Source organism: Ammospiza caudacuta, chromosome 9 (genome assembly GCF_027887145.1).
Source record: "Ammospiza caudacuta isolate bAmmCau1 chromosome 9, bAmmCau1.pri, whole genome shotgun sequence".
Classification (NCBI taxonomy): Eukaryota; Metazoa; Chordata; class Aves; order Passeriformes; family Passerellidae; genus Ammospiza; species Ammospiza caudacuta.
Genome location: NC_080601.1, coordinates 10,834,329 through 10,857,812, shown reverse-complemented (window position 1 = coordinate 10,857,812; position 23,484 = coordinate 10,834,329). Strand labels below are relative to the sequence as shown.

At 37.9% G+C, this 23,484-nt stretch overlaps 1 protein-coding gene across 2 annotated transcripts in view; it reads left to right on the top strand.

The window, feature by feature from the left end:
* BICC1 (BicC family RNA binding protein 1) overlaps positions 1-23,264 on the top strand; it is an 89,841-nt gene extending 66,577 nt beyond the window's left edge. For both annotated transcript variants that reach the window (XM_058810454.1, XM_058810455.1), the window contains 18 exons: positions 40-119; positions 1,276-1,434; positions 2,378-2,431; positions 3,259-3,453; positions 4,358-4,609; positions 5,807-5,938; positions 6,828-7,014; positions 8,412-8,570; positions 8,942-9,138; positions 9,429-9,570; positions 10,628-10,784; positions 12,540-12,705; positions 13,880-13,919; positions 14,591-14,745; positions 16,434-16,587; positions 18,508-18,668; positions 19,103-19,202; positions 20,282-23,264. In XM_058810454.1, coding sequence (XP_058666437.1) covers positions 40-119; positions 1,276-1,434; positions 2,378-2,431; positions 3,259-3,453; positions 4,358-4,609; positions 5,807-5,938; positions 6,828-7,014; positions 8,412-8,570; positions 8,942-9,138; positions 9,429-9,570; positions 10,628-10,784; positions 12,540-12,705; positions 13,880-13,919; positions 14,591-14,745; positions 16,434-16,587; positions 18,508-18,668; positions 19,103-19,202; positions 20,282-20,412 — 2,621 coding nt within the window. In that variant the 3' untranslated portion in view covers positions 20,413-23,264. The remainder of the gene's footprint in view (positions 1-39; positions 120-1,275; positions 1,435-2,377; positions 2,432-3,258; positions 3,454-4,357; positions 4,610-5,806; positions 5,939-6,827; positions 7,015-8,411; positions 8,571-8,941; positions 9,139-9,428; positions 9,571-10,627; positions 10,785-12,539; positions 12,706-13,879; positions 13,920-14,590; positions 14,746-16,433; positions 16,588-18,507; positions 18,669-19,102; positions 19,203-20,281) is intronic.
* The last annotated feature ends 220 nt before the right edge of the window (positions 23,265-23,484 follow it).

Here is a 23,484-nt window from a genome sequence, read left to right as displayed (position 1 = left end):
TTGTACTGTATTTTTCTTACAAGCTTATTTCTTTTATAGATCCCCATATTAAAGTTTCTGGAAAAAAAGAGAACGTTAAGGAAGCAAAAGAGAAAATCATGTCTGTCTTGGACACAAAAGTAAGAAAACTTTCTTAGAATGACTCCTTAGCCCCTAATTTTGTGGTGACATTGATCTCTTTAATGGGCACATTTCAAGAGGAGGTATTTATGGAAGCTCTGAAGCAAAGTCTCCAATAAATGCCTTGCAGATGTTGATATTAGTGTATTCCCACATATTTAAACATTTTGAGAGAAAAATACTTGCTTGTAGCAGCTTTTCCAGATATGAATTATATAGAAAAAATATTTCCTGCCATATGGTTAAAAGCATGAGTGATTTGTTCATTGAATTGGAGTTTTACTTCGAAATCTGAAATACAGCTTCACTGCAAGCAATAGATTATGCAACCACTTCAGAGAACCTAAAATTTTGTTTCTGTTTGAAATTTGATTTTAGGAGCATTTATGCTGGTTTATGTTTAACAGTTACTCTATTCTTGCACTCTGAAACATCAGGACCAGAATTTCTAAAACATCTAGATTTTGGCTGAGGTCTCTTCTGTTCATCAGATGTTATTTTTATTCAGCAGCAGCTCTTTTGGGGCAGTGTATATGGCTCCTGTGTACCAGTTTGGCACCTTCCTGGCTCTCTGAGCACGTTGCCAAGAGGAGCACTCCAGTGATAAGCACCACTTTTTTAACAACTATTAACAACATTATTGTGAGCTGCTAACAATAGAGCTTTTAAGAATAGCTGTAGGCAATGTTTGTGTGTTTTAAAAATTCATGTACCAAAAAAAACTGAGGAAGAAAAAACAGTTAATTGGTCCCGTGGCTGTGATTTGCAAAGTCTTCACAATGTATTCCTTTCAGATCAAACTGGCGTGCATGACTTCAGTTGAAAGAGCACAGAATTAAAAGAAATCAGAATAAATTGCAGAAGGACACTTAGGTCACAATTGATAAAAGTTCAAGAGTATTTTAAAAGCATTAGTTGTTTTTGGAGATGGATCTTTGGGGTATTTATCTCCACTATTTATTTCCTCACTAGAAAGAAAACAAGACCAAATTAACATCCAACTGATTCCTATAAAAAACATCCTTGAGTAGAAGTAATAGCAGAAATACTTTGGAAATACAATTTTGATGTCATTCTTGAAGTATATTACTCTTAAAAACACAAATACTGGGCTTCTGCTATGACCAAGTCAAACTGTGGCTGCTTGATTTCCAGAGCAATCGGGTAACCTTGAAGATGGATGTTTCACATACAGAACATTCTCATGTGATAGGTAAAGGTGGCAATAATATTAAAAAAGTGATGGAGGAAACAGGATGCCATATCCATTTTCCAGACTCAAATAGGAACAATCAAGCAGAGAAAAGCAACCAAGTAAGTGTTGTTTAATACTGAGCTCGTTTGTGTTGTAATTCCTGAGAGTATAAAACATTTCTAAACTTCTCTCATCAATATGGGTTTTTTGGGGATGGTGTGTTCATATTCAGGGAAGTAGATTTTTTATTTTTCACACTGTGTGGAAAGTACAGAGCTTCCTAAGTGAGCAAATCTTTAAAAACAGATGGAAACAATTTGTGATGGCTCATGAATCATTTTAATTTTTTTAAGCTAAAATTACTTTGCGCATACAGAAGTCAGCAACTTAGTGTGAATGGTAGAGAAGTGGTATGAAAAAATCTGCTTTTGTAATTTTTTTTTCCTGTTCAACACAATGACTTATTCAACATGTTGATTGATTTTTTGGGGCTTTTTGCTTATGGTGTAACTTTGTTGAAGACTAAACTTAGCAAATAGCCAGCAGAAATGAATGTCCTATTGTAAGAGTTCAACTTCATTAGAATAAATCATTGAGCCTAAATTGTTCATCTTTTCTTGTGCTAATATTGGTGGAATGTTTACTTTCAAGTCTCTCATCCTTGTACTTAGAATTCCCACTTGTGCATCCTAATGGCTGCTGAGCAAAATGCAGTAATTTCAAAACATTCAGAAAAATCTACTGTTGCCTGAATATTAGCATTGAGCACATGTATGCAGTAGTAATTCCATTATTTAACCTAAAACACTGTATTTTTTGATGTATCCTTTTTTTCTAGTTGCTTAAATATATATAACCTAAGATGCTGAAACATTTTTTTAATGTTGGCTGCAGTTCTCAACTAGTGTTTAGAGAACAATTAGGATGTCAGCAAGTGTGGAATATGTTGATTTTTTTTCATAGATTTTTTATTTTTTTAAGGAGAGCACAGCTATCTGAATAACTTCTCCATGCCTCACTTGAAAATGCAATCCAATGTTTTTCACATTCTTGCTTTTCCAGGTGTCTATTGCAGGACAGCCAGCTGGAGTGGAGTCTGCAAGAGTCAGAATTCGGGTAATGCTCTAGCTCAGTGTAGTGTACCCCTAAAAACAGGGAAAAAATGCATAGTTTTGACAACTCTAGTTTTGGGAACTCCTGTCTGCCTCTGTCTGGTGACAGCAGAAGTGTAGGAACAAATGTGAGTATCCATATGAGAAATATGCCAAGGATATTAAAACAGTGATTCACATTCTGGCTGAATTTTTAATTGGCCCAAAGTGGGTCCTGAACACGCAGTCTACACTCTAAGCAAGATGTAAATTAATTCCATACTGTGTAGAAAATCATATCTTAACTTACCTACCACAGATGGCCTGTGGAAGCTCAGGCATCCTGTGTGAATCTATGACTTGGGAAAGGCAAAATTTCTGCTTCTCACATTTTAACCATTTTCATGTATAATTTGTGTAAATAATTCAGTGTCATTCTCCACTTGTAGCTTTTTTTCTATCTTTTCCTTATAGTTTTAACTTTTATGTGTATTTTGGCATGGATAATGAAAAATCAAATAAATTACCAGAAGCTTACAGCAATTTTTGAGCCAGATGTGTCACACAAACCTTATTCCACATGCTCCCACTATTTTGGAGAAAAAAAATCTATCAAACAAAACTCAAAAAAGCCTCTGCAAAAAAAAAAAAAAAAAAACCCAAAAAAAAAACTACTCTAGTATTCCTGGAAAAAAGAGGTGCCTTTTTGCAAGTGACAGTATATTTTTATCCATGAACTCTGGGCAGAGAATGTGTTTTATCACTTAAATCATCACTGACCAGTGTATCATGACTGAGGAATAAAATTGTAGCGATCTGGTTTTCAATATCTGTTCTTCATTACTGTTGTAGGAGCTGCTTCCATTGGTACTCATGTTTGAATTGCCTATTGCTGGAATTCTCCAACCCATCCCAGATCCTAATTCTCCAACCATTCAGCACATGTGTCAGACATACAACATTTCAGTTTCCTTCAAACAACGCTCTCGAATGTATGGTGCTACAGTCATTGTCAGAGGGTCACAAAACAACACTAGTGCTGTGAAGGTAATCTCTGCTCCTAAGAAGGCTTCTGAATGTCATATATTTATATGTCTAAGATGGGATATCTTGCCTCATCAGCACATGTTATTGTGTAATTACTTGCAAACCCTGAGGGTTTGAATTTTTCCTATACTTAACTTATACAGGTGAAGTGTAAAAATGCATAGAAAATAGTTTTAAGTTTAGGAGTTAGCATTGTTGGTGGTGAGGTTTTAATCCAGTGTTCAACTCCTGCACACTTGCTCAGGTTTTCAGCAATTCTGGAATATGTGCTGGTCTTACCCATCTTTTAATTCAAAAACAATGCAAAAAAAAAAAAAAAAAACCACAAAATACACCTCCCATCTCAAATTGTTCATGCTGAACTCTTCTCAACACACACACAAATATATAACCTTGAAAGTTGCCCAGTCAATAAAACTGAATCCAGCTCTTGGAGGTGTGAATTTGACAGCCAAGGCAAGGAGCTGCCAGGAGCCTGTTCATCTTAATAAAGTAAAAAAGTGTTCTTGGTAGGAACTGGCAGTAGGAGAGATTGATACAGCCCCAGATAGGTGGATCCCAAGCCAGTAAGAACATTTGAGCCCAACACTGAGAGCAAAGTTTTGCAAGTGTGGCTACCCAGATTAATCTCTGGTGACTTACTGACCACAAAAGGTCTATTGGGACCACTCCATGTGCCATTGTCTTACTGCCTGTTACAGAGTGGCAATTAAATGCTGCATTTGGCCATAAAATGGGAGTAATGGGCAGAGTTTTGTTACCTTTAACAAATGGATCGTGGTTTTAAACCCAACAGCGTTTTCTCATCTTGCCTGTGGAGCGCATGGCAAGAGAGAAAGCAGTCTGAGTTGTCCTTTTGTGTGCCTGTGGGCCCTGCTTCACTGGTTTCTCCCCTTTCCCCCAGGAAGGAACAGCCATGCTCTTGGAACACCTGGCTGGGAGCCTGGCCTCTGCCATCCCCGTGAGCACGCAGCTGGACATCGCGGCGCAGCATCATCTCTTTATGATGGGCCGCAACGGCAGCAACATCAAACATATCATGCAGAGGACTGGTGCTCAGATCCACTTCCCTGACCCCAGTAACCCACAGAAGAAATCCACTGTCTACCTCCAGGGCACCATTGAGTCTGTCTGTCTTGCCAGGCAATATCTCATGGTAAATACTTTCAGTGAAGCTTTTGTGTGAAAAAATTGCCAGATCATAGAAAATATGCTTGTTCTGCCTGTGTTTACAGGTCACATGTAAATTAGCTTTAGAGAGGAAGGATTGCTATTGCACTGCAAACAGCTGATTCAGTTTTTGTCAGGGTTTTGTCATTATTTGTAGTTATTGAAAATATTTGTAATCTCTGGTAACATGACTTGAAAAATAACCTTTTTAATATAAATCTGACATAAGTAATTTAAATTTACAACAATATGCCTCTGAGTAGAGGCAGTTTTCTGAAATATTTTGTGGGTGTTGGGTGATGGGTTATGTTTTATTTTGCCAACCTGTCTTTTCTATGTTTGTCAGGCAATTAGGTTTCTTTTGAGGGAAATGTCTGGAATTCCTCAGTTCCCATGTAGGCAAGTGTTCAATGAAATTGGGAAGCCATAGGAAATAATTACTTGTTTTGATGTCTTACATTCTTTATAGTACCACAGCCACAATTCTAGAAGGCCTTTTATAAACATAGCTCTGGTGGTGAATATCATTATTTGTGGTGATTTTTGTTATATTGGTCTTTAAACTTTACAACAGCCTTCAGCCATTATTTTACTACTAACTTACGTACACATTTTTCATATATACAAATATTGAGGGACAAAATGTGTGGGGAATGGACCATTCAGTTTTTGGGGTTTTTACTCTAGCTGTAGTATTTCAAGTGTATTACAGATGTTATCCATATCAGTCAGAAATATCTATATAGCTGATCTAGAATGGGGAAGAAAAGATAAAAGTTAAGACTTAGGCAATGGTGAATTAGACATTTTTTTACAAGTGTTTTTCCTTATTTCATACAGTTTAACAGGAGACTTTTAGTATGGGTGTCCTGACATCATTTCCTGACAAGACTGTGCTGATTGGAATGTCAAATATTCAGCTAATCATTTCACCCTTGTGCTACCAGACTCTTTGTTCAGAGTCCTGGGACAGGAAGATACACCTGTATTCTTGCATACAAGGAAATGTCTTTCCCAAAAATGTCATCCTTGCTATTTTTTCTGAACTTACAGAAATTTCCTTACACCCTTACACATCATGGCGTGTAAACGTTACAATGTCTGTAGTTCAGTTTATTGCTACCATTTTTATGGGAAATGTCCAGTTACAAGTTCTAGGAATTTTTTGTGCCTTCCTTTTCAGGGTTGCCTTCCCCTCGTGCTCATGTTTGATATGAAGGAAGAAATTGAAGTAGAACCACAGTTTATAACACAGCTAATGGAGCAGTTAGATGTCTTCATAAGCATTAAGCCTAAGCCAAAACAACCAAGCAAGGTTTGTGCAAAGCTAATATTTTCCTTTTAGGCTTTCATGACAAAGTTTTAGAGCTGATGAGTTGCTGTGTGCTCTTTCCCCCCGATTTAACAGATCATAAACTTGTGAAAGCCATATGTATTTTCTACTTGAAATACCAGTTTAAACAATCCAGCAGCTCTGATTTAGGGTGATTTGACTTTCATTAAATGCTTAATAATAAAGAAATTAGCTTTTGTATGGAATACATTGATAAAGTAGGAGGTATTTATTGTAAAATATTAGGCCAGTGTAGATAGGGCACTCTTGTGTTGTATAAAATGCCAAAGCAGGCAAAAGTTCTAAAATTTTAAATGATCATTCCATTGTGTCAGTATGTGAGCTTCCCTCTGTAGGGATATATATATAATCAGTACAAAGAAACATCCTGTAGAAAATGTACAAGAAGCAATGGGATTTTGTAATTTAATTTTCCAGAAACTTACTACCTTATTCTCAGACAGCTGTGAATTTAATTAGTAAATTTAAATGAACAATTGGGGTTTTGTTCACTTCAAGGTGGACAAAAAGTAAAAGGTAAAAGAGAATTTATTAATTATTGATTCAGTTATCTAGCTCTTGAGGTGCTTAACATTTGGGCTACCAAGTATCACCAAGGTACTATAGCAATTAATTTTCTTGGAGAGGTGTTCCATCATTCTCATTGCAAATCCTTGTGAAATCCCTAGTCTTGCTCTCCTGAACTTCATACCCCTGAATTTAAATAGTTGCTAATGGATGTTAGCTCATGCTGTCTCACACTGCTGTGGTTGTGGTAGCCTTGCAATGGTATGAGGAAGAATTATCTGTGTTATGGAGCAGTGTTACCTACTGATTTTCCTTTTTTTGTTGTTGTTTCCTTTCCCTGCAGTCTGTGATTGTAAAAAGTGTTGAACGAAATGCCTTAAATATGTACGAGGCACGGAAATGTCTCTTGGGACTTGAAAGTAGTGGAGTCACCGTAGTATCAAATCCCTCTACTGTCTCCTGCCCTGTTGGTCTGTCTTGTCCTGGTTTGGATATTTTGTCCTCAGCAGGACTAGGACTCACTGGGCTTGGTATGCATTCATTATATTTATATTTTCTTTTATATAGTTTTGTTTTAACTTAATTCACTTGTACTAGAAAAAAGTACCAGAGGTGTGTTTTGTGTAAGTAATCAGGTTAAAGTGTCAGAGAATTACAGCGGCCTCTCAAGGGCTTGTTGTTATAAAACTTCTCCAAGGCTTTTGTAATCAGGTGTGGGACTCATCCCTGTAGAAAAATCTCTGTAAGTGTGCAAACCACCCAGCTGAAAGGGAGGCAATTACAGGTGAGGCAGGGCATGGCTTTCACAGCTGCTTTGGCTGTGTGATGTCCCAGGCTGTCCTGAATTTGGGTGGGTGCTTAAGCCTGGCAACAGTACTGGAAAGGTAACGTAGCAAACACCATACTTCAGGTCAGTATCTCACTGTAATTGAGGGGTCCATGTGCTTCTAGTTTAGACCTTACCAGTAGGAAATTTAGGACAAAAATGACTAAACTACTTAGCTTAATTGTATAGAAGCAGCTTGTAGTCCAGACTGAAGTTACCATTTTCTTTTCAAGCTCTGCAAATATGTTTGTATCAGAAATGTATAGATATAGTTTCTGAGACCTGTGTCAAGATTTGTCACTAGATTCTTTTGGGTCTACTTGAATTTTCTGAGTTCTCGTGTAAACAGCACTGTCCCTTGTGACCTGCCATGCAGGAATGCTGTGTAGTTCCATCTCGCATGCTTCCCTCGGGTCGCACAGGAGAATATGTTTCTGCCATTTGACTGTGATTTTTAATGCTGCTTCTGTGACTGTTCTTGTCATGCTGCACTTTGCAGGTTTGGGGCTTTTACCTTTTCAGTGTGTAGTGCTGAACTGCTTTGTGAGTGCTTTTGCACAAAGAGCTGGTTTGGAGGAATGTTTTGGAAGTAATCAATGGATTTGGGGGATCACTTGCAGCCTGTATTGAAGGTGCAAAAAGAAATTGAATAGTTGTTAGTGTGCAAGTAGTGGTTGATTCACACAGGAGCTTCTGAGCAAAAGGTTATTGTGTGAAATGAAAGTGAGGTGGTGCAGTACAGTTTCTTTCTTGTCTCTGATGCTGCTTTGAAACAAACCATCAGAAGCAGCAGAGGGGATACAGAGGGATGCTGGGGCTGAGAAGCAGCGAGTTCAAACTATGTTATGACAGGAGATAGGGTCCAGTAGAAGGACAAAAAAGATGCTCCAATTCTTCTTGGATATATGATGCCCAGTTTAAGAACAAAAATTCTTAATGTGCACCAAATGAGCAGCAGGTGTAATGTTAAAATTGGTTTGTGAAATACAGGCTGGTGCAAATTTCCAGGGGGTTTGTTTGTTTCTCTTCAATTGGTACTTGTGTGAAAAATGCTTTCCTGTAAGTCTAAACTAAATATTCATCTTGCATAATTTTTTGCAGGCCTTTTAGGTCCAACAGCCCTGTCAGTCAACACCTCAACTACTCCAAACTCTCTGTTGAATGCCCTTAACAGCTCTGTGAGCCCTCTGCAGAGTCCAAGTTCAGGCACGCCCAGTCCCACACTGTGGGCAACATCTCTCGCTAACACAAACACCACAGGTCAGTGGAAGTTTAATGGGAATTAAATGAACTGTGCAACATCAGCTTATTAGAATTGCAGTTGAAAAGTCGAGATTAATTAATTATTTGGAACTTTAATTCCTACACTTACCTTGGCACGGATGAATAAATATGCAAATTTAAGGTTATAACCTACTATATAACATGCTGTCAAAGGCAGTGTTTTCATCTGTTTTATGTAGAAAACAAGGTTAACCTACCCAAATAAAGCATTATGGTTTTGGCATGCAATTCTAATGGAAACTTTTTAGTAAAGTATCATAGCTACATAAAAATTCAGGTAAAATAGTGTAATGCCTGAGGAAGTTAAATGAGACACTTGAACAGAACATAACCAAACTTTATTACAGGTTTTTCTGCTATTCCACACCTAATGATACCATCTACTGCCCAAGCAACCTTAACCAGTATTCTGCTGTCTGGAGTGCCTAATTATGGTCAAAACACTCCATCTCCACCACCAGGCTTGACTCCTGTTGAAGTCCACGTTAATGGCATGCAATCAGAAAGTAAAAAAGGTTCACCTTCATTAAATGGTCATGTAAAGGTAAGTGATACTACACTAGAGAATCTGATTTCTTTGTCCTAGACCTCTGCTAAGAAAAGCTGAAATAGAAAACTAGCTATATTAGTAGATTTATAAAGCTTCTAAGTTTAAAAATACGCAACAGTGTTTTCAAATATGACTTAAAGATTGAGAAATAGAAGATCCAAACATACTCTTCTGCTGTACCAGGAATGAATTTCTCATTTTCCTGCAGAGACAGAAAGGGGAAATTGTTTCAGTATTTCCTTAAGCATAAAAATCACTTCAGTGATTTGTGGCAATCTTTTCAGGCCTCAAATATCAAGTATGCTGCACTGTCTGCCACATCGCTGGGAGAAAACGTGTTGAGCACAAACCACAGTGATGGAGTAAGACAAACAAGTGCTCATGGTGCCTCAGAACAAGTGGCTGCCAAGGCAAATAGTGAAGAAGGTGAGTTTTTGACACTGCATTCCTTTGTCTGGTAGTGTTTGTACAGTCTGTGTACAGTTCACGATACAAAAATATAACAATATTCTCTCCGAATTGGTTTTGCAACCATGTTTAGGGATAATATTGCTGGATGTCCCAGATTCATTGTCAAGGAAAGTAAATAGAGCCTGTAGTAACTGAGCTGTGCTGTTGATAGAAACACCTTAAATCAACATAAATGTACTTGCAACATTTTACTTATTCCCTAGGAGCAGAGGGAGATAACCTATGAGGATTTTAGTATTTTTTACAGCACCAAAACTAAACTCTGCTGGTTTAAATGATGTCTTTTTTGCTTTTTAACAAAAGGACATAATGTTACTGAGAAGGTTTTTTGCAGAAAATTGTGTAGCTCTAACCTAGATGACACTGGGAAACAATTTTTTGTGTTTTGCAGCAGCATTTCAGTTATGCTGCCCTTTAGAAGTGAAAGTACTTAACTGTCCCCATCATTCCTGGAGGGGGGAAAAACAGCTCCACTTCAACTTGAGCAAATACGTGTAAAGGCCTTGTTTCCCTTGTCAATATTGATCAAGGAGATAATCTCTTATTTAGGGCTGTGGTCATTTGAAATGCTGATTTGAATAAAAGGTACATTGCCAATTTAGGGTGATAAATATTTCTAAGAACATGTTATAAAGATATTTGAACATAAAGTGGGGGGAGCTCTTATTCCTGCAGAAGTTACCTGAGCACCTGGCTAAGTCTATTAAAACTGGGTATAAAATCAAATTTCTTCAGAATACTTAGTCACTTCGAATTGTCAGTCTTCACATTGGTTATTAATAAATATTACTTATAATATTTTAAGAAAGAAAATACTTAGTGTGACTACTGTATATGTGAATACTGACGCCTTTTTTGTGCATTTGAACTTGCACATCTTGACTGCTTAACCTTGACCTGAATACAGTCCTGTAATGAGGAAGAGGAGTGTTTCTCCCACAGCTCATTCCCCCAGAGAGCTCCCTGGAGCCCAGCAGGGTGGTTGTTGACGTCTCCTTTCTTGGCCTGGTAGGTTGCAATGATGCTTTTGTGGAGGTGGGCATGCCTCGGAGCCCGTCGCACTCAGCCAACACCAGTGACCTGAAGCAGATGATGAGCTCCTCCAAGCAGGCCTGTGCCAAGAGACAAACGGTGGAATTACTGCAAGGCACCAAAAACTCCCACTTACAGTAAGCTGAGTGTATAAACACAGATTAGGGGAACTTCCACAACATAAAATTATTTCACATGCTTTTATACACAGAATAGGTGGTTCAGTCATAAGATATTTAAAGAACTGATTTAATTTGGCCTTAATTTTCCATCACTTTAGGTGTTAATATAGCCCCCTGTTTGTCTGGTAACTGCAGACTTTGAATGCTTTTTGTTCATCCTATTTGACTGTGAGTTCAAAAATGTCTTTCCTCTTCCACAAAAGAATGGAGGATCCTTATCAGAGGAACTTTTATTACCTGTTGCTAAAGTATGTGCTTTTGCTTCTTTATTGATTGCTTAGAGAAGGATTTCTGACAGCTTTTTCCTTTTGTACCTGAGGCTATTTTCTTCTTAGGAAAGCTGTGCTCAGGGCATAGCAGCATGTGCTCAGACACTTGTCTCAGTGCTGATTTTGGTTGGGTTGTCTCTTTAATGACCCAGCAGTAGGAAAGGCTTGTTTGAGTCATAATACATCTTGGCAACTCAGGTTGTGTTCTTAATGCAGTGTTTTTGTCCAGGGTACTCATGTTCTCACTGTTTGTTTGGGAACTGTTTATCACCACTCTTTTGAGACACATATTTTCTTTTGCTTCATTTATTTACACTGTCAAGGCTATGATATGTATTTCATTCTGCTTTCACAGTTTAAAAATCTGAGGAATCCTGCTTACCAAATTTGGTTGTTTGTGTGTCTTGTTCTTTTTGTTGAGGACATAGTGCTCACAGTTTCCTTGGGGATAGTAGTTTACAGCTTCTAAACATGATGACTTTTTATTGTATTTGTGGGGTGCTCCTGTGGCAGGGAGGAATGATGAATTTGACTCCATGTTCTCAGAAGGTTAATTTATTATTTTAGGATACTATATTATACTAAAGAATGCTATACTATGAATGCTATATTAAAGAACACAAAAAGGATATTTACAGAAAGCTAAAAAGATAATAATGAAAACTCGTGACTCTTTCCAGAGTCCTGACACAGCTTGGCCGCAATTGGCCCATGAGTGAAAACAGCCCACACCAGAAACTAGTTAAACAATCACCTGTTGGTAAACAATCTCCAAACACATTCCAAAGAAGCAAAACACAGGAGAAGCAAATCAGATAATTATTGTTTTCCTTTTTCTCTCATGGTTCTCAGCTTCCCAGGAAAAAAATCCTGGGCAAAGGGATTTTTCCAGAAAATGAGAATGCCACACCTTTAAAATAAGAGTTTATACTGTTCTAGAGTAGCCCTAAAATGTGTCTGAGTTTGGGGGAAAAGCAATTGCACCAAGAGTTAATGTAGGCATGAAGGACTGCAGTTATTGAATCTGTGAAAGCAAGCAGAGCCTATGTCTGCTTTCTTAGTCCCTATTATGCAATCCCTTTTTATCTTACAACAATGAACCTGTTAGAACTGCTGGCCTGAGCAAGGCTAAACAGGAAATCACACTGTGTAGGATTGAATGCAATAACTCCAGATACCAGACAGCTCAAAACTGAATCTGTAAGCTCTACCTTGTATTTGGTAATACAGGAAGGATAAACACTTGTTTTCCTTCACTGACAGAAAAAGACACAGGAGATCTGGCATGTTTGGAAATATTGCTAAAAACACTGAGATCTCTGTGTACAGACACGTCTCAAAATTGGCTGCCGGGGTGCTCAGGGTGAAGCTGACTGGCAGGGCTGCACTGAGGTGGCCCAGCCCGAGGTGTCCCCACGCTGACAGTGTGTTTGTCCCGCAGCACCGCGGAGAGGCTGCTGGCCGAGGCCGAGCTGGGCGCCCCCGAGGGCCCCGTGGCTGACAAGAAGGCCCCGGGCAGCGAGCGCGCGGCCGAGCGGGCGGCAGCCGCCCAGCACAACTCCGAGAGAGCGCGCCTGGCCCCGCAGCCCTCCTTCGTCAACATGCAGGTGGGTCCCCTGGATGAGGCCAAGTGATAAGTGCAGAGTGAAGTTACCATAGAATGCAGAGGAGACTGGCCCTGGAGACTGAATTGTCATCAGTTCAGTAAAAGCATTCACAGCTGTTTCGCTGAGGAGTGGGTTGTCAATGAAAAGTCTTGAAAGCTGAAAAGCTCTTCTTTTCTGTAAGAAAAATTTAAGTACAGAAAATTGTGTGACTGTATTTGTCTCCACAAGCATCATTTGCCTGTTAGAAATCTTACATTGTTGTTTGGAGAACATTATAGCTACAAAATACATATTGCAGCTTTTCATGTGCAGTGACAGCTCAGTTAATTACAGCCTACAAATATAAACTACTGCCATGTTACTGCAAATCTCCCCAAAGAGGGAGGAGACCCCTTTGTTTTTCAGGAAGCAGTAACAGGGTTATTTTCAGACTAGATCTGTTGAAAGAGAGCACAACCAGACTGTATGGAGTAGTGGAACAAGAGGCAGACTAGTGTTTTGCAGCCCTTTTCTTCAGTTATTCCTCTAGTTACTTTCAGTAGAGAATGCAGTACTTCAGGCTAATACAGCATTTTTGTAATTTTGTGTTTAGATTTCCCAATTTGTAATTCAACAAAGTGTAGATTGTTTCATCAGGGGTATTTAAACTTCACATCTTCCATGGACATAGGTAGAATGCAAGCAAAAGTTCTTTATATTCTCTCAAAACCTACATTCTTTTCCTTTCACAAGATGAGTGCATGGAGGAGAACCAAACCTGGAAGATTATTGAAAATAACTGTGGTGCCCAGATTTGCAAAGATATATTATCTTTTTTGTACTGCTACAGAAGGTTGTAAATGCTAAGAACAGATAGTTAAGGATGAGAAACTATGCTTGAAAGATGACTTATTAAAAAAAAATTGAAGAAAAAATTCTTCCTTAGGAGTTTGTAAATACTGCTGCAGCCTCACTCATATCGAAATCAAATAGTTGTTAAAAATCTGTGTTTGAGTGAATACTTTAACTAACTAAGGCTCTAACTCAGCTACCATGAAATTATTGTGCAGTATTTCAGGTTTCTTCTAGATATATTCATTGGCCACTTTGAAAACATTTGTTTTCACAGAGAAGTACGGGAGTGACGTTTAGTTAGAATTGCAATTAAATTATCTTCTGTATGTTTAATTTTTAGGCATTTGACTATGAACAGAAGAAACTACTAGCAACCAAAGGTATGTGGATGAACAGTGACTTTTGAAAAGCTTGTTAGCATGTGGATGAAATGATTTCCTGAAATTTCAGTTTTGTAATCTGATTTTAAATAAAATCTGAAAGTGGTAGTGAAACATTTGTATATTAGCTTTATGTTCCAAAAAAATTCTTAATACCAACCTAGTATAAAATGTGATATAAGCAGCTTGCAGATGGGATGTGTAAGTACATCCATGTGCAAGTGATCAATATGGTTTTTAGAGAGCCTATTTCTCTAGCACTTCACTTTATTTGGATGCAAGTTAAACTTTAAGGTGTTTGCCGTATCATCTAAATGGCCTCTTATTTCAGGGATAAATTAAGTTGTAGAATTGGTAAGGGACTTAACCATATTTTTGACCTTGTTATAAAATAAACCAAATTATCTGTTCACCAAAAGAAAAACAGAAGGTCCTCTCTTTGAAACAGATGTGATTTTTTTTTTTTAGCTTCCATGCAGCCCTGTGGGATTTAACTATCTTCTGGCAGAGTAGATAGCTTGAATCCTACCCTTCCTTAAAGCAATGTAGCAAGTGGAGGTGTTCAGGGTTTGCTGTTTGCTGGGCTCAGGCTGTTAGCAAACATCACTTCAGTATTATCTTCTCAGTACCCTGACTAAGGCTGAGATTTACTGATTTGTCTCTATTTTCAGCTATGTTAAAGAAGCCAGTTGTAACAGAAGTGAGAACTCCAACAAATACTTGGAGTGGTTTGGGGTTCTCTAAATCAATGCCTGCAGAAACGATCAAGGAACTAAGAAGAGCAAATCATGTATCATACAAGCCTTCCATGACAACCACATATGAGGTATATAAAAGTATACTGTAATGGAAGTTTACTTTTAGTGAATGATACAGTTGTTTCTCTTGAGAAATGTCTAACTTCTGTGAAAACAAAGCCTTGCAGATAGATGTTGTAAATATTTTTTTATGGTGAAAAATATTTCTTACACAAATATTAAGGCATATGGAATACATTCAGCCCAACACACCAAGTTATATCTGTTTCACAGATAAGTCATAGAGCATAGATGTCTGCTTCTTAAAATATATTTGTTTAAAGGAGCTTTGAACAACTTACGGGACCAAACATCTCAGTAGTTGCAAACCAGCAGCAAGGAATTTTTAACCTAATGAGAACAGAGTATATATGACAGATAAACTGTATCATGTGTACCACTGCATGGTGGAGGAGAACAGCAGAACCAGCAGCTCATCTTTCCTTCTGTGGACAGAACTGGAACAGCTGTCTCTACTTGCACTATTCAGTGGGCTCAGAATTTTCCAAGGCACAGAACAGTGTCCAGCAATTCTCTTCAGAGTCCCAGCATGGGAATCTTGCAGGGAATTTGTTCCTTTCTTCTCAAAGGCATGCTGAAGTTGTTTTTTACTGTGCTTTCTTGCTGTAATCCTTTCCATCTTCCATGAAGACACCTTTTTCACTCCTGCTTGTATGCTCCTTGAAGAAGGGGACTTCATAGTTCTCTAGGATGTACCTGTCTGTTAATACAAAAGAAATGTGCAGCTGGGATAAAAATGTGCCTTGGTGTTCTCCACTTGGCATATCAACTTCCTGAGCCATTCAGCTACATGTAGTAGGCTTGGCTACACGAGATGCAGTAGTAACTAGGGGAAAGAAAAAACTGCATCCAAAATCTGCAGTTTTCTTTTGCATTCTTTCCTGTCTTGGTTGAGATGGGGTGGGGTTTTCCCCAAGGCCTTGGTGTCTAAAATCTCTAGATAGGCCTGTGATTCTAACCAAGAAGAGTGTTTCTTCAGGGCTGCCAGTTTTACTAAATAATGTAAAAGATTGCCTCCTAAGTGATGTTTTTCAACTGCAATTTGATACTAGTGTATAGAATTAAATTGTTCATTTCCATAGTTATTAGCTCATGTAAGTATGTGATATCTACAAGGCTGATTTCTTTTGGGTATGTTCCCATGGAATACTGCTGCCTTGTATTGCTACATTCTGACTCACAGTGATGAGAGCTGATAATAAGTATTTCACAGGTATGTGAAAATCTATTTAGAAAGACCCCAGACAAAACAACTACAAATTTACACGGCATTGCAGAATTGTTGTTGTAGTATGGTGTGCAAAACTGTTGTCAAGTAGTGTGTACTTGATCCACTTATCTTCAGATAAATGTTCTGTTATGTTCTCTTCCCTGTAGTCAATAGACTGCTTTGTCTAGAATTTGTGTGGGAATTTGATACCATGGAATGTTTTGGAAACAAACTTGGAAATACCGAGCAATTTATTTTGAATCATGTCCTTTAAATAACTTCTGCTTAAAAACTGTAAGCTGCACATGTTTTAGGCACACCTGCTGTTTTTGTGTCCGGTTTGCAATTATTTGCCTATTGATCAACTGCCAGAAGAATGTTTGGGAGCGTTAAAAGCTGCTTTTCAAGCAAGCTGCTTCAAAGAAAACATCTGAGTCACAATGAAAGCTCTGTTTTCAGCCCGAATTTTCTGTCTGTGGTTTGCAGGGCTCATCCATGTCTCTGTCCCGGTCCAGCAGTCGAGAGCACCTGGGCAGTGGCAGTGAAGCTGATAACTGGAGAGACCGGAACGGCCTTGGACCCTCTGCTCACGACTTTGTCTCCTCAATTGGCAGCCCCAAAAGGAAACAAAACAAATCAGGTTAATAAGCTCTTATTATCTGCTTAAAAGAAAATAATCATTTCGATACCAGTATTTATTTTGAAATGAATGTGCCCTGACTTCACGAGGGATTTAAATTACTGACACCTTGTAATTACTTTTTTTACAAATTGAGAAGTGTGAGCTTGTATTGCAGTAGGACACGAAATGAATGACACACACAAGCTGAAATGTTTAAGGTAAAAAGAGGGTAGTTTATTTTCAAATTCTAATATTTATAGACTTTTGAAAGTGACTATGGATTGGAGGATGAAATTGCTACTTCTCAAGCCACACTGATCAAACTAATAGTCTATCAATTTTTTCTTCTTCTAGAAAGAAATGTAAAACAATTATTATTATTTACATTAAAAATGTGTGAAAAACTCCATTATAAAAATGTAAACATCAGAAAGCTTAGAAGAACTTAGAAAAACAAAGCAAGAAGCTTGTATAACATGATAATCCAAATAATGGTCCGAAAGGAAAGCTTTTAAGGATATTTGTTAAATGCCAGGCATCCTTGCTGAAAACTCTTTGCTGTCATGGAGTGGGTTTTTCAAGATGTACCAAAAGCAGATCTGTAAAAAGGCTTATTTCTAGACCACTCTCATTCTGCTCTGTTGCCAATGCAACAGCAGCCAGGGCTTTGGGCTGTTTGCTCACTAGTGAAGTTATAAGCCATGCTGAAACTGGATTTTAAAGCATGAGTCTCCTCATGGGGATAAAATTTACAAGAACACTGTGTAGTGACAGGACAAGGGGGAGTGGCTACAAAGAGAGTAGGTTTAGCCCAGATATTATGAAAAAATTTTCCCTATGAGGGTGCTGAGGGTCTGGCACAGGTTGCCAAGAGAAGCTGTGGCTGCCCCTGCATCCCTTGGAAGAGTCCAAGGCCAGGCTGGATGGGGCTTGGATCAGCCTGGGATAGTGGAAGATGTCCCTGCCTATGGCTGTGGGTTGAAATGAGATGGTCTTTCAGGTCCCTTCCAATCCAGGCAATTCTATGAAAAGAAGCTTGTCCATGTGTTTGGCATGGGCAAACATAATTTTAAATACTGGTTTCTGTGGATACAGGCTCTATGTTTTGCAATGGCTTTTTAAACATTGTTGCAAGTTTAAATAATTGAAATTTTACTTTAGTTGAACTCTTAGAAACTTTATTTTTTAATAGGTTAATAGATGCCTTTCTGAAAAAGTAAGAACTGGAGACAGAGAATTCTAAGTCCATACTACCTCTCTGCTTTATGGGGAAATAAGGACTATGGCTGTTTATACTTTTTGTTGTTGCTTTTTCTTTTAAAAGTGGATAAACCTAAATCCCAAACTCAAAGTACATACATAATAAAATTTGGACATGGTAAGAAAGGATAGCTCCAATTAGAAAAATATTCACGGTTTTAAAAAGCACATTAGTTGAGCTGTGAATGGCTGCACATCGTGTTCTAAGTACTTGAAGAGCTAAAGAGATGACAAGTTTATTTGAAATCAATCTATTGATGTTTTCAACCTAATTGGACAAAAATGGAAGTTCTAGTTTAATTAAAATAATTAAGGATTAAAAATGTGTTTACATGTGTGTTAGAAGAAAATTAGAAACACAAATACATTGGCAGTGAAGGACAGTGTTCTGTGGCAGCTGTACCTTTCCCAGAAAATAAAATGTATGGATAAAGGGTAAAAGTGATGAATTGGATGGACAAAAGTACGTCTATAGAAAACAAACACCAGAACTTAATTAACAAAAAAATTGCTTTATGTTGTTCATTCTCTCAGACCACTGGGAAGCTTTTTTTTTTTTTTAAATGAAAAATAAAGATCTAAATACTTAGTAACTATAATGATCTAGCTGAATACAGTGTTGGTGCAAAGCCATGCTCTTCTGTGATGTGTCTGAAAAGTGCACTTGTTCCCTTCCAGCTGAACACTATCTCAGTAGCAGTAACTACATGGACTGCATTTCCTCGCTGACAGGAAGCAATGGCTGTAGCCTCAACAGTTTGTTCAAGGGATCTGATCTGCCTGAGCTCTTCAGCAAGCTTGGTTTGGGCAAATACACAGATGTATTCCAGCAGCAAGAGGTTGGTGTTCCTTTGACAGGCAGCTTTGTGTTGGTAGGATGTTTTCCAGCACCAGTTGTGCTGCCTCTTCACCAAAAGCCACTTAGAACTCACTTTGTGACAGGGTTTTCCTGAGCTGTTCTTTCAAAGCTGGGTCATAGATCTTACAATTGTGGTAAATACTCAAAACCTCAAGACTCATAAATAAGACTAACTGATTTTCTCTGCTTTTCCTGAACTGGTTACTTTTAAATTTCTCCTTTTCTGTCACAAGTGTAGCAAATTGAGCAACTAACTATGTGAAGCAGCCATTGAAAAGCCATGATTGCTGCCTACATGAGTAACTGTAAAATGGAGCAGGGGGAAAAAATGAGATTGTTCTGAACCACGTTTATTACTTAATACTTTTGTGGAAAGACTTGTTTTGCATAGTTTTCTTATTTTTTTAATTCTAGATTGATCTGCAGACATTCCTCACTCTTACTGATCAAGATTTGAAAGAGCTGGGAATTACCACTTTTGGTGCCAGAAGAAAAATGCTGCTTGCAATCTCAGGTAAAAAACTCAGAATGCCATGTATTGATTTTAAGCACTGTTTGTATTCTTCTCACTCAAATTGTGTATTTGCAGCCAACAAAGAGTGGAAAGAGTGAAAAGTATGCCTGGAGTCTATAGAGGTAATATTAACTTGCCCCTCACCAGAGGTGCTTAAACCCAGGCTTTATAAAGCTTTTCCCTTACCTAATACCAGCTCACTTGCAAGAGTCCTGTAAAGCTGCAGCTTGGTAGAAAGTTCATCTCACATTGTGAAGTTTAATGCCCCAAAATTGTGGGTCCAGGAATTTCTGAGATTACAGGCACTGCAGGACCTGAACAGCACTACTTACCAGTCACAACTGGCATTTTCAACCTCTTGGTTCCCTGTCCTCCATTTTATTGATTAGCAGAGCAGTCATCCTACTGGGAAAAAGTGCCTACTTGCAGGGGGCTTTTGGGGTTTTTTTGTTTTGTTTTTTGATTTGCAAAGGTACTTAGTTCAGTAGCAGTCTTGAAAATCTGTGTAATCTCTCAGCAATTTGTATCTAGCACAGAATTTGTTTACAAGAACAGGAAAGAGGGGAAAAGAAAAATCTTTTAGATGAGCTATTACTAACACAAGATTAGGGTTCATGTTTAAATGAGAGCTGAGCATCTGTTTTTTTCTGAAAGTCCTTGTTAAAATACTGCTTCAGTTTTATGTTAGAAGTAAAGAATTGTGCATTGAGAAATGATCAAGTTGGTAACAAGCATTTCTGTCAGTCTCAGTCTACACTGCATGGTTGGGCTTCCAGGAAGATTGCAGTGTTTGAGTATTGTAAGAGAAACTTTTTAAAGTTTCAGCTATGTCAATCTGATTTAAATCAATATTGCAAAAAATTATCAGTGCCAAATAAGAATTGTCCCAGGTAGAGCCTCTGAGTCTCAACCTGATGCTCTTAATTATCCTGTTGGACTGTTTGTTAATTGGACTACCTCACAGATATTTTTAGTGCATACCCTATCTGCCTGAAATACTTTGTTCATTCAAACAGAAGTGCATTTGGTTGACAGAAAGCATTAAAATGGATTTCTGTGGGTGTGCTTGCCCCCTCCAGAACTGAACAAAAACCGAAGAAAGCTCTTTGACCCATCCAACATCCGTGCCTCGTTCCTGGAAGGTGGAGCCAGTGGGAGACTGCCGCGCCAGTATCACTCGGACATTGCCAGCGTCAGCGGGCGCTGGTAGCAGGAGGCTGGGCTCAGAAAGCAGCTGCAAAGATGGACATGGCAATCCTGTGGACAGCCTTCACTGCACACCACCCTCTGCACTTTGGGAGTTTGGGTGTCAAGGACCAAAGCAAAGTTGTGTCTGCACAATCCTGTGCCAAAAAATCAGAGAGAACACATTTTGTCAGTTGTCTTTCGAAACACCAAATGTGGGTTACGTTTTACTCATGTAGATTGGACAGAATTTGCAATAATAATAATATAGGGTTCTTTGTTTAGTATTTTATTACCTATAACTATAATGTATGCACTGAATTTTGTACTTTGTTGAATGAAGGAAGAATGAAGAGCTGGGATGCCAGAGAGCATAGATTTGGCTTTATCAAGATGGATTTTTCTGGTACTGCTTAAAATAATTATTGAGGTCTTTCTGCACTTTACATGTTCTGATTTCTTGTCCTGTGGAAATTTATTTCTCTTTCATTTCCATATCAATTTTTATATTGGCACTAATCAAAATTTTTCAGGTGTTCCTACATTGTCACATCTCACTATAATGGTACTAGAAACTGGTTCTTATGCAGAGTTTTGTTTTTCCTCTCTGTCTCCCAGGTAGTTAGTTATCTGAAGAGATTGTTCCAAAATCAAGTCACTTGGTAGTGGACCAGTCCTATTATGCTCTTATAAAGCAGTCTACTACTGCCTGCAATAATACTCACTGTAACAAATGCAATGAAAGACCAAAATGGACCTTGCAATATTAACCCTTTTCAGTCAACATATTTAACTGCTGCCTTTATGCTAAAACTGTTTTTAATGGTTGTCTCAAAGCAAAGGGCTATTTTTAGTACCCTGCCACTAAAGGACACTTATTTATATCAGACTTTTATTTTTAGATTCTATACACCTACAATACGTAACAGATTAAACTGATCTACTGCAGATTTATGGTAGAGACCAAAAGGCATTCATCAAACTAGAGCTCTGGGCTGTCAGTTTGATTAAACAGACAACTAATCTAATTTGACAAGACAGCACTGTTGCCATTTAATAAATGACACATATTACTTACATGACTATGCATGCAGCAATGATGTGACCTACATAAAATAGGTGTAATAGCATCTGTTTTGTTCGATCTAGATTTGTAATTGTCAGCTGCAGAAGTGTTTGAAACTCTGGAGATGAACTATTTCTGAAACAAGTTATGTTCAACAGAAAGAGTCCATGTTATAAGTGGCTAGAGCTAAATTTTGCATTCTTATACTGTGAAAGTCCGAAAGATTTGGCAATGTTATTCCTCTGTCTTTACAGGTGTTGTGTTATGGGTTTATGAAGGGTTTCAATGTAATGAAGGAATCCATTAAGTGCCTCTTTTTGCAATGCTATGTGTAGTTTCCAAGCATTAATTGAAAAGCATTCCCATGAGAAATATTGTGAATTACCTTACCTCTACTGTAATGTATTATTTATGTTCAGTGTACAAGCCTTTTGAGATGGACATAAACCACTGTGCTCTTAACAGAAGGCATTAGAATAACATTTACAGTAGTTGGGGTTTATGTAAAAATGGGTGAGAGGAGTTCTGACACTTTCCATGGGTAATTCTTTCTTTTAAGGTGAGAATGCAAAATGATCTATGGCAAAAATTGCACACACAAAGGGAATTTCAAGAGACTATTATTTGAGGGCATAGATGATTAAGCAATAATATAAAGTCTTGTGGTTAGCTAAAAATTGCTGCTCAGTGCTCATTTCAGCCATATCTACTTAATGGTGTATACCTGGGTGACTTCCCCTGTAGATCAAGTAGCAGCTTTGGTTTTCAAATGGCACTGCAGACGTGACTGGCTAAAGCTGTATCTGGTACTCACACAGTTGTTCACAGCAGCTTCCTCTGCTCAATGCCAAGAGTCAATATCCACATGTCTAGGAGAGATTTATGTGTGTGTGTGTGTTGCACAGGCAAGAGCAACTTCATGGAAACCCTCTTGGAAGCCACCTCTTCTCATTCTAAAGCTATTTACACTTGTGCTTGCTTCTAAGCATGCAGATAGTTCCATTCACACAGACTATTTATGTGCTTACAGATAAGCTGTTGTTTAAATGTTTGCATTTGCAAGCCCAGCGCTTGCAAATCAAATTGTATTCAGACTCCTTATTTCATCAAATGTTTTTAATGAACTAAATATTCAGCAGCACTTTCTACAGAATTTTCTGCAACCCCTTCTTACTTTTTTTGCCTAAATTTAAAAGCATCCAGAAGCTTTGCACTCAAATTTTTAGCCTTTTGTAGGTACGTGCTATCCATCCAGATGGTACTATACTCAGAAACTGATTTTTTTACAGTATTAAGTTGATGTGGTCTTTTGCTGAGCAGCTTGTTTAATCTACACCAAAGTGAAGAATTTCCCATGAACAACATTATTTTTCAGTAGGGCTTCACATTAAAAAAAAAAAAAAAAAACCACACTGGAAGTAAATTCTCACTTACTTTGATTCCACAAAGGGAATATAACAGTACAGTGTATCGTATCGTTAGTGTTACATTATGCACAAATATTTGACTTTCTACATAAAATGTTAGTTTTAAATCTGTGCCTTAACAGTGACCAGTTATCTGTAAATATAGAGCAGATACAGATTGTATTTTTGTGGGTTGTGTCCTTTTAGTGATTTTTTTAAGAAAATGAAAGTTGAAATTAAAACATTAAAAATGGAGATTTTCAAAACTAATCAGTGTTGCATAAAATAAATTTATATAACTCCCTTGTATTCTGATTGGTTCATGAAATATTTTTATATAGACCCAGTTCCAGGGATGCTTGCTTGTTAATAAAATATAAAAAGCACTATTTGACATAATGGCAACATGTTTCTTTCACATGTTAATGCTTTATGTGTTTTACTGTTCATTTTGTATCACATACAGTGTCTTTGTCTGGATTTTAAATGAGAATGCTGTTTTGGGGTGCCTTTTCTTAATCCAAGAGGAGTTAAATTATGACAGGTTCAATTCAGAGCAGGTTTTAGTGGTTTGGCTCATGAATTCTCTCTTTCCTTTGGTCCTCCCGCTTTGACTCTTGTGGTC